General features: G+C 46.5%; 2 protein-coding genes across 2 annotated transcripts; one reads left to right on the top strand and one right to left on the bottom strand.

Annotated features, from left to right (window-relative positions):
• Positions 1-33: 33 nt before the first annotated feature.
• cpa4 (carboxypeptidase A4) lies at positions 34-5540 on the bottom strand. The gene is made up of 11 exons (XM_060061687.1): positions 5405-5540; positions 5009-5090; positions 4453-4587; positions 3972-4070; positions 3664-3765; positions 3034-3135; positions 2760-2870; positions 2034-2124; positions 1297-1496; positions 607-691; positions 34-259 (listed from the first exon to the last, which is right to left on the bottom strand). The coding sequence occupies exons 1-11, from the start codon at positions 5467-5469 to the stop codon at positions 60-62; spliced, it is 1272 nt and encodes a 423-aa protein (XP_059917670.1). The 5' UTR covers positions 5470-5540; the 3' UTR covers positions 34-59.
• Positions 5541-6662: 1122 nt separating this feature from the next.
• Positions 6663-9537, top strand: borcs5 (BLOC-1 related complex subunit 5). The gene is made up of 4 exons (XM_060061714.1): positions 6663-7100; positions 7285-7428; positions 8163-8320; positions 9063-9537. Exons 1-4 carry the CDS (start codon positions 7043-7045, stop codon positions 9306-9308), a joined length of 606 nt encoding a protein of 201 aa, XP_059917697.1. The 5' UTR covers positions 6663-7042; the 3' UTR covers positions 9309-9537.
• The last annotated feature ends 1320 nt before the right edge of the window (positions 9538-10857 follow it).

Here is a 10857-nt window from a genome sequence, read left to right as displayed (position 1 = left end):
TTTTTTGTACCGAAACACAAACCCACATCTCCATGACAGCGTTATAGATGCTTTATTGATCAATGCTGGGTGTAGTAGGGGTTATCACGGACATACTCCATGATGTGCTTTAGGGCCAGCCAGGTCTCTGAAGCGGTCGGGATGATCTGGTTGGCCGGTAGGAGGAATCCAGATAGACCGGTGTCCCTCAGTTCAAAGGCGAAGGAGTACTTGATGCCGGTATCGTAAGCCCAGTCGATGCTGCCGCCGCTGGCTGGATCTGTAAAGGATACGACATTTATTTAGGTATTTTTTTAAGTAGTTTAGTCTTTTCCTTTGTAGAACGAATTCACTTTCTCAAACCCTCTATTTGCCCTTTGAAAAGTTTAATCATGCCATAGTGTCTGTCCCAACTTCACTACCCCACTACTTTCTGTTTTCCGTTATTGCATGTATTTTCTTTCCACTGTGGCACGAGTCCCTCTGCATGCGCCTCATTGTGCTCAATCCGTGCCATGTTTGATCAAAGTGGTGAGGTGTGCCACGGTGTGAGTTTGTTCCAACACATTGGAGTACGTGCGCCTACTGCCCTCTAGTGGACTGCAGGAGTCAAGAAGTGTCACTCACAGATGATTTTGCAGATGCTTCCAACCTCGTAGCGGGTTCCATAAAGGGAGGCCAGTTTCTTGACTGCGGCCTGGCCCACAGTGTCCTAAAGAGAACCAAGAAGATACAGATGTTACAGATAATAATAGTTATTATAGTAATAATACAGAATTAATAATAATGCACATGTTGGAGTGTCTACAGCTACAGGTATGGAACAATAGCAATCTGTTGCACAGTATCCAACACATCTTGCATTTACACGTTCAAAAACGATGTGTACAGATTTATATTTTGAATTTGACCACTTTCTATGTTTTATGTATTTTGGTTATCCGTGCAGGTTCCTACTCTACCTCCAACTGCGATGTTGAAGAGCCTTTAGAAGCAGTTTCACACCCTATCGTACCATCTACTCTATGGTGGCATCAGACATGGCTGTAGTATGATTTCCAGATCTGTGGTTCTCATACGGGGGTACAGCAGTTGCATGAAGCACAGGCCCATGTTTCTGCTTAAATTGTGAGTATTTGCACGGTTTTAATGTTTATGTTGACACTGCCAATTAGAACAAAAAATACATCATTTATGTTCATAAAAAAAACCTCCCAAAATTATTTTGTGCCGGTAAAAGACACTCTGAGAAAGAGTTTGAGAACCACTGATGTAGATCCAAACAAAACAGGGCCTCTATAGTGTGTTTGTCCTCACCAGTTCGGCCATGTCAGGGATGTCCTTGCAGGTGTAGCCGTGGGGGTACATGAGGAGCTGGGAGTAGGCATGGACGGAGATGAAGGACTTGAAGTTTCCGTGGGCCTTGATGAGGTTCACCACGTTGCTGACCTCCACCTCGGAGTTGGCAGAGGGGCCGCGGTACAGGTCGGAGCAGGGGTTTCCGCTGGTGCCGGGGCCTGGGTCACACATGCAGGGGGAACACACGTTTGGTTAAAGGTATTGGGCGTGTGTCCATGATTTGATTGTTGCTCAGAGATATTGTATGAAATTGTTACTTTTTGGGTTTTTGGATTGAATGATTATTATCTTTGGAAAGTCTGCTGTGTGTGAAATATAGGGGAAACTGTTTAATACCATGCAATTACCATTATGTATTATATCTATAATATATAACAGTAATTGTATGTTAATGCACACAGTATATGCATACTGTGTGTTCAAAGTAGGCTATGTGCATACTGTGTGTGTGCGTATATATATATATATATATATATATATATATATATATATATATGTGTATATATATGTATGTGTATATATATGTGTGTGTATATATATATATATATATATATATATATATATATATTAATAAAACAGTGACCTTTTTCAGATTCATTCTCTACAGCTTTCTGGTCGCTGATGAAACCATTGCCTTGGGGAACCATTGTTTTAACATATCAGTGATGTGGAAAACCACTGCCTTTTGGTTGCACCTCCAAAGCCTGAGTCCCAGTTCCTGTTGGGGTCCGCTCCGCGACAGCTAGAGCCAGGAGACCTCGAGCGGGTCTTACGCCACATGCGGTCCTGCAAGCCAAAGCAAACAAGGCATTCTTTCATTGGCACACTTCTAAACTTCGAATAGATAGTAATTGTAAACGCATTATAATTTCAACAATGTTAGTGAATTACTATTCTGTAATGGTGATCCTATTGTTAGCGCTATTAGGAGTTTTCCAAGGAATACATTCTAACTGCGGTTTCCTTACTTACACCCCCTGGGCAATAAGAAACATATTACATTGCATGTTGTATTCTGTTTTACCCACTATTATTGAAGAAACAAAGGAAAACAATATCTTTCATGAATTTTCTCCATATTTCTAATTGTCATTTTAACCAGCTCATCATCGAATTTTTCTTGTTGTGAAAGTTTTTCTCAAGCCCTTTTGCTATAGTAATACTTTTGTTTTGGTAAAATGCCCTGGAATGACCTTTAGGACTGTATTAGTTTCAGTTGAGTCAGGGCTAGCTGTTAGCCTCCATTGCTGTGAATGTATGAGTCAGCCTCATAGCTAGCTGTTGGCTTCCAATGTCATGGGTACATCGGGGTTAGTGGTTAGCCTACGTTGTCTTGGGTGTAGGAGTAGCCATCAGGGTTAGTTGTTAGCGTACGTTGTCGTTGGTTTATGAGTAGCCATCAGGGTTAATTGTTAGCCTACGTTGTCGTGGGTGTAGGAGTAGCCATCAGGGTTGGCCAGCAGCAGCATGTAGATGTCCATGGTGTTCAGCAGTGAGGTCAGGGAAGCATCTTTGCCGTAGTCCACCGCAATCTGAAAACCCGATAACAAAGTGATGGGGGTGAGCTCAACTCTTGAGCCACGTCAGCCAGGGTGTTTGATTGAGTCAGGTGCTTTAGACTTGATCACATGATGACATCGCCCATAAGGGTTGAATTGGATCCAACTGGTTCACATGGGAGCTGTGTTTCTCTACCTTGTTTGCAGTCCAGACGCCGGTGGCGGGGGATACCCACTCCCGGGCGTGGATCCCGGTGTCGATCCAGATGGCGGGACGGTTGGTACCGCCGGTGCTGAACTGAATAAAGACGTAGAAAACGGACACATGTCGTAAAGAGGTTTCAGCCTAACAACCTCTGATGGAGATCAGTTACCGGTGCGATTGTGTCATGGTTGTTTAATGCTTTATTACAAATCCTACATTGTCAACACTTATTGAGGCATGCATGACATGCAAGATACTGACAGATACTAGAAATCTATATCTATTCCCCCACACGATCAAAAGTCTCTTTATCTCTCGTTCTCTTGTGTCTCTCCGTCTCTCCTCTCTTCTCTCTGTCTGTCTCTCTCTCCACTCTTCTCTCTCTCTCTCTCTCTCTCTCTCTCTCTCTCTCTCTCTCTCTCTCTCTCTCTCTCCCCTCTCTTCTCTCTGTCTCTCTGTCTCTCTCTTCTCTATGTCTGTCTGTCTCTCCTCTCTTTTCTCTCTCTCTGTCTGTCTCTCTGTGTCTGTCTCTCTCTCTCTCTCTCTCTCTCTCTCTCTCTCTCTCTCTCTCTCTCTCTCTCTCTCTCTCTCTCTCTCTCTCTCTCTCTCTCACCCTCTTACCTTTAGGACGTACATGGGTCTGTTCTCGTACGACGACCCAATGAGTACTTTGGTGACCAGCTTGGGATTTTCAGCCACCAGAGTGTCCATCCAGTTGTAGATCTGCATGGGACGCACACACACACACACACACACACACACACACACACACACACACACACACACACACACACACACACACACACACACACACACACACACACACACACACACACACAAATGCACTGTGTGTAAGTCCCTGTGGGCACATGTCTCAATAGCAAACAGCCCCTCATGGTTTGGACTAGCCTGAGTGTTGGAGAACCTACCGCCTCCAGCCTCTGGTAGGACCCAAAGTTGTACTCCGATCCACTGCGCTGCAAAGCCTCACTTTCCTTCATCTCAGCCTCCTGTTCATCCAGAAGCTCCTACACACACGCACACAAAGACACACATACACGTACACATACACATGCATAAACATACACAAACACGGGCACATGCACACAGAGACACGCACACATACACCGCCTCACAGACACACACACACGACACACGTACCCACACATACAAATACACACGCACACACAGACATTCACTGATGGTCAGAATGTATAATTTTATCAGCATTGATGTTATTTTGTCATGCTGTATTGTTGCCTTGTCGAAGTAGAAAATGAATTGATATAAATGTGGATAATAACGTTTTAGAATGTCTTCATTCAGAATAACGTGTTGTATGTTAATCTATGACTTCCCTTCTGGCTCTGGTGGGAGTTTCCATTATTTGGAGGTTCTTCAGTGACCCACCTGCAGGTCATTGATTATGACGAAGAAGCGGATGTTGTGGGTCTGCAGGTAATCCTTGACTCCGCTGAGGCTGGCCTGGCCCACGCGGACCTCCACCGGCCGCCCCACAGACACCGGGTGGAGCCAGAAGTCCACCTGCCAGGAGAGGAGGAGGGATTTATCTCTGTGTGTGTGTGTGTGCATATGTTTGTGTGTGTGTGTGTGTGTGTGTGTGTGTGTGTGTGTGTGTGTGTGTGTGTGTGTGTGTGTGTGTGTGTGTGTGTGTGTGTGTGTGTGTGTGTGTGTGTGCATGTGTGAGATTATTTTTGTGCACGTGTATCTGAGTGTGAGTTTGTGTTTGTGTTTGTGTATGTGTGTGTGTGCACGTGTGTGTGTGGATTTGTCTTTGTGCTTGTTTCTCTGTGTGTGTGTCTGCATGTGTGTATGTGTGCGTGCGCATATGTAAGTTTGTGTGTGTGTGTGTGTGTGTGTGTGTGTGTGTGTGTGTGTGTGTGTGTGTGTGTGTGTGTGTGTGTGTGTGTGTGTGTGTGTGTGTGCGTGAGTGTCCTCAGCTCACATCCCAGGCCTGCTCATTCTCCAGCGCCTGCAGAACCTGGACCTGCTCCTCAGCTTCCAGGTGGACCCTCAAGACCTGGTCTCTACAGGACACAAAACCAGAGCTCCGGTTTACAGCCAGGCAAGCAACTCCCAGACCTTCAATATTACAAACAGCAGCTGTTAAGGGAAGTCTGTTGTATTAGTATATGGCTCTTCAGAATCACAGTAACAATCTTAAAGGGCTTCCCAGGCCACCTTTGACAACACCTTCTAACCATAAAGGGCAAGGGAACACTTTTAAAGCTCAAGGAAGAAACTTCTGAAAAGGAAAACCGAAGAGGGTTGTTAATAAACACACGTATCCTAAATCTATACATGTATAGACAATACACGCCACAATCTAAAGCCCACTCACCCATTGAAAACCCTTTTGCCCAGGGCTGACACAACGAGCAACAGTAGTAACGCAAGCACCTTCATTCTATCTGGGATCGCTCCGGACTGAAGTCACGTCTGAAGACTGAGGATCTGTCGCTGGCTTTATACCCGAACCCAAACCACAGACATGTGTTCGCTTCCCAGGATTAGGTTAGAGATGGTTGGTTTAGGCATTAGGTTAGAGATGGTTAGTTTAGGCATTAGGTTAGAGATGGTTAGTTTAGGTGTGAGGTTAGAGATGGTTAGTTTAGGCATTAGGTTAGAGATGGTTGGTTTAGGCATTAGGTTAGAGATGGTTAGTTTATGTAGTCGGGTAGAGATGGTTAAGTTTAGGTATTAGATTAGAAATGGTTTATCCATCCCTAATCCATCCCTGTGTGTGTGTGCAGGGCCGCCGGACTGCGGCTATAAGGTACACAGTTGTGGGGGGCCCAAGGCAGAGGGCCTTGGGCCCCTTATATCTGTAGAATTTTCTACCATCCCCTAGCGGTAGGAGCCCCCCAGTCAACAATTTCTTCCCCCCCTCAACAATTCTGCGCAGGGGGCTGATAGGGGGGCCCATCAGCAACTCTTCTATACAGGGCCCAGAATTTGGTGCTACGGCCCTGTGTGTGTGTGTGTGTGTGTGTGTGTGTGTGTGTGTGTGTGTGTGTGTGTGTGTGTGTGTGTGTGTGTGTTTGTGTGTGTGTGTGTGTGTGTGTGTGTGTGTGTGTGTGTGTGTGTGTGTGTGTGTGTGTGTGTGTGTGTGTGTGTGTGTGTGTGTGTGTGTGTGTGTGTGCTTGTCATGTAATCGAACACGTGGAACTGTGGATTGTGTTGTTTCACTCTTTGAGCATGCTATTCTTGTCTCTGTTTGACTTTCCAAAGACCAGGTGAAGATAGTGGTCTTTTTCCCAGGTCGAAATGCTTGGGGTGAACACACATAGGCTGGATCAACACCAAAGGTGATGAAGTTTGCTGGTATATATCCTTCATTAGTCCTCAGATCAGTCAATCGTATTTGTACAGCTCCCTTTGAGACGTTGATAGAGCCATTACAGCACTTAAAGCCACAGAGTAATAAGTGTTCATGCAGAGCTTGCCACAGTATTTACATGATATTTATTATGGTATTCATGTATTTATTATTTATATTGACACATATTAATATATATTTAGATACATTTTAATTATTTATTCATATTCTCTCAACCATAGACTATTCTGCACACTTCTCATGCTACTGAGTCTGCGCAAAACAAACACGTGATCGGTATTTACGGAAGTGTGTCTCCGTCGTCGGTCATCGTTCCTCTTTTATCATAACCTGCTGTATAAAAAAGAAAGCCAACGTGTTATTTCGCATCATATTTCCCCGTGTGAATAATGCTTTTTATTTAATTCAACAATCAACGGACCTAGGTTGGTGCGTGCGTCTGCTCATCTAGTGGTATGATGTAGTTAGACCGTGGATCAGAAGGGTAAAACGACCAGCTTATAACCAATGCTGAGGTCATTACTGGAACCTTCCCGCTGTTAAACGACGGTTTACAGTGCTTTGAGGCTGCTGTGGCCCTTCTGTCCATCCATAACCCACCCATACATCCATTATCCATCCACTAGCTGCCCCGGCACCATGGGGGCCGAACAAAGCGTGGATGCGGAGCACAAGCACTCTGATTACACCTCCACAGGTAAGATACGTTTCTGTATTGACGGTTCAGTGTGTGATGGGGGGCTAAGGGAGTTATATCCAGGACATAGATATGAGATGCGTTAAAATGCAGATATTTAAACCGAGATCCTAGTAGTGTGTCTTTGAGGTCCGCTTTGAGAGATGAATGCTGAATGCTGGTGTTGTCTCCTCCTCCGCCGCAGTGATGCCCTCCCCGGCGAAGCAGAAGGCGAAGATGGACGACATCGTAGTGGTGGCCCCAGGTACCACGGCCCTCAGGAACATCCACAGCGACCCCGACGTCATCAAGCTCCAGGAGATCCCCACCTTCCAGCCACTGCTGAAAGGTACCTGCATCCCCAGAGGGTAGAGTGTTAGTTTAGTTGTTAGGTTAGATATGGTTAGTTTAGGTGATAGGTTAGCTGAGGTACTAGGTTAGTGGTGTTTGGTTGAGGTATTAGGTTACTGGTGGTTAGTTTATGTATTAGGTTAGAGGTGGTTAGTTTAGGTATTAGGTTAGATATGGTTAAGTTTAGATATAAGGTTAGTGGTGGTAAGGTTAGGTATTAGATTAGAGATGGTTCGTTTAGGTATTATATTAGAGATGGTTAGTTTAGGTAGTAGTTCAGAGATGGTTAGTTTAGGTATTATGTAAGAGACGGTTAAGTTTTTATATAAGGTTAGTGGTGGTTAGTGTGTCCGAGAAACATTTCTAATGGCAAATGGCATCCATTAGACACTCGTGTTAGATGTATAATATATATCGATAGCGTCCATGCAGTCTTTATTCATGTTTCTGATGGGATCAATATGCGACCGCAAGCCGAGTACTGAGAGTGTTGGGTAACAAATGGGACAGGGACATACCCCGTCAGTAGAGGGAAGATATGGTGACCAGAGTGAATGACAACAGTGCTGTGTCTAGACCTATGCCCATACATAGTTTGAGTTCCATTTCCACCGTCCACTTCGCCATGACTTCCAGTTTCGTTGCGCTCAGATCCAAGACCCTGGTCTTACTCTCAGCCAGCGCTGGGCATTTGAAAGGCCTTTTCCAGCCCCCTGTCGGTCTCTCCTCCAGGCGTGCTGAGTGGCCAGACGTCCCCCATCAGCGTGAGCCTGGAGCGGCTGGACTCGGCCCAGGTCATGCAGCTCTGCCTGCGCTACCAGGACCACCTGCACCAGTGCGCCGAGGCAGTGTCCTTCGACCAGAACGCGCTAGTCAAGAGGATCAAGGAGGTACGCCGTCAAAGGGGGGGCGGGGCGGAGGGCCGACCCTTTCTCGCTCTGGTCACTCTCTCTCGCTGTGTGTGTGTGTGTGTGTGTTCAGCCATTTATTCTAGAAGAAACTGGCATCGCTGAAATTCGCTGCAGCACAGTGTTAGTGTCTATAGGCGAACAGAGCAAACCGGCGCGCTCCGGCTCCTCGTCCTCGGCAACAGGCAAGGCCTGTTCAGCTGCAGCCGCAGCAGCCTTCTTTTCCTATTTGTGTCAATTCTTCCTGGCTGTATTCTGGCTCGTACTAATAGCCGTGAATGTCCGAATCCAACAATATATTTTCAAAATCCACTTCGGCTGTTTCACCTTGCAAATTTGTTCTCTAGCTAAGCGGTGAAGAAAGATGGCGGACATTGTGTTTACATCTCATACGCGAGCTCCCGCCCCCCCTCATTCCTTATTGGTTGGCTCACAAATTTGACGTCATCTCGGGAGAAAATTAGATCAGGAAAGCTGGGCAGACCAGGAAAGACCTTGTTAGACTGAGGAGAATAGCGATTTATATGGATAGAACGCCGGTTCTGAATGGCTGCAGTATCCCTTTAACTATTGTATGATATTGTGTGACATATTGTTCTCTCTCTGCCCCTCTCCTTCTCTCTCTCTCTCTCTCTCTCTCTCTCTCTCTCTCTCTCTCTCTCTCTCTCTCTCTCTCTCTCTCTCTCTCTCTCTCTCTCTCTCTCTCTCTCTCTCTCTCTCCCAGATGGACCTGTCGGTGGAGACCCTGTTCGCCGTCATGCAGGAGCGGCAGAAGCGCTACGCTAAGTACGCGGAGCAGATCCAGAAGGTCAACGAGATGTCCATGATCCTGCGCCGCGTGCAGATGGGTGTCGACCAGACGGTGCCCCTGATGGAGCGGCTCAACAACCTGCTGCCAGAGGCCGAGCGCCTAGAGCCCTTCAGCATGCGGCCCGACCCCCCGGGGACGGACCCCGGCCCCCCAAAATGACACCCCCCCCCCCCCCCCCCCACCACTGAGACTCAGGGCTGGGAAGGGGGGGATGGAGCGCCTGGAGCCCTTTAGCACGATGCCCGACGCCCCGGGGATAGACCCGGGCCCCCCCAAGTGACCCCCGGGAAGGGAGCGAGGGAGTATTAGGAGAGAACGGGGGAGACAGGGGGAGAGAATAAGTGAGTGAGTGTGATGGTGTGTGTGTGAGAGAGACAGAAAATGAGTGTGAAGGGAGCTAGAGTGTGAGCGTGTGTGAGAGAGTTAGCGTAGAGTGGTTCGAAAGGTGGAACGGCGAAGCCTGAGAGACTTGAATGAGACTGATGAATCCTGGTTTAACTTCCTCTGCCTGAGAGGTCGTGGATTAATCCCTCAACAGAAGGAACTCTGATCCCCTTATGTATTTTATCTCTTTATTAGTATGCGTTGCTGCCCTAGCCCCTGCTCCAGTCAATTAATATAAGGGCCCTTTATTTCACTATGGCCGTGGCTTTTAACTGAAAAACTGCCATCGGTGAAACGGCCGATAACGAATATTATTTTAGACACAATTAGTATTTTGTGGTGAAATGCAGAAGGCTTATTAAATGTTGGCTTACTGTAGTCGTACTGTGTCAATCCCCGTCCATATAGAAACATCATTCATCAACCCATTGGCGGCTGAACGAGCGTCATGACCGCCGCTGTCCTCATGGGGGAACTGTCGCATCAGAACTAGTGGAAGCGTTTAAAAGCATCCCCTGTTGGACTTTCTATTTGGATAAGAAAGAAAAAAAAAATGTCTGCCTGCTTCCTGAATGAAGCAGCATGTGTGTGAATGTAGAATATCTAAAGTGTTAAAAGGCCTGGACAATTTAATAATAATCGCCTCGCAGTGCTTCCAGCAGTTGGGATACAAACACACCTGGGCTCCGTTGCCCGGGGCTAGAAGGGGAGGTGTGGAGTCTCTGCGGGGACTCCACCTCGAGGCCTTTCCCTCAAGGCTTTACGCTGACATTCTGTTATTCTGCCTTTATAAGCGTTTATTTGGAGGAAATAACTGCTTTATAACGGATTAGTAATTGAAATGAAAACTGTATGAAGGGGTACTGGCAAATGTACCATACAGTGACACTTAACCGACTCATTTAAGTGACTCAAAGGAGGAACCTCATATTTAACCTGAAGTGAACGGAAAAATGAATTCCGTCACAAGCTACGATGTGTCCTCCTTAAGCGTCTGTGTTTACTTAAAAAACACAGCAAAACGCCCGCTGTTGATGCCGAGAGACGACAGTATGCGGGGTAAAGGTCTGACGCGCTTCTTTTAAAGGAGACATGGTGTTTTCCCAACAAGTAAACATAGTATTTGAGTTCCACAAAACAAGCTTTTTGCTGGAAATAGCTTTTAGGAAAAAAGATCTCGCCTGCCGCTATTCCCCTCTGTTTCAGTCCCTTCAGAATGCGCTGTTTCTGGTGTCTGTAGCTTTAATGCAAATGAGCTGCTGCCCATTGACCAATGAGCTGTCAGACTGAACCACAGCATGGAGGAGATGGGATTGTTGCCGTT

Source organism: Gadus macrocephalus, chromosome 9 (genome assembly GCF_031168955.1).
Source record: "Gadus macrocephalus chromosome 9, ASM3116895v1".
NCBI lineage: Eukaryota > Metazoa > Chordata > Actinopteri > Gadiformes > Gadidae > Gadus > Gadus macrocephalus.
Note: the sequence above shows the minus strand (reverse complement) of the source record. Positions and strands in the feature narration are given on the sequence as shown.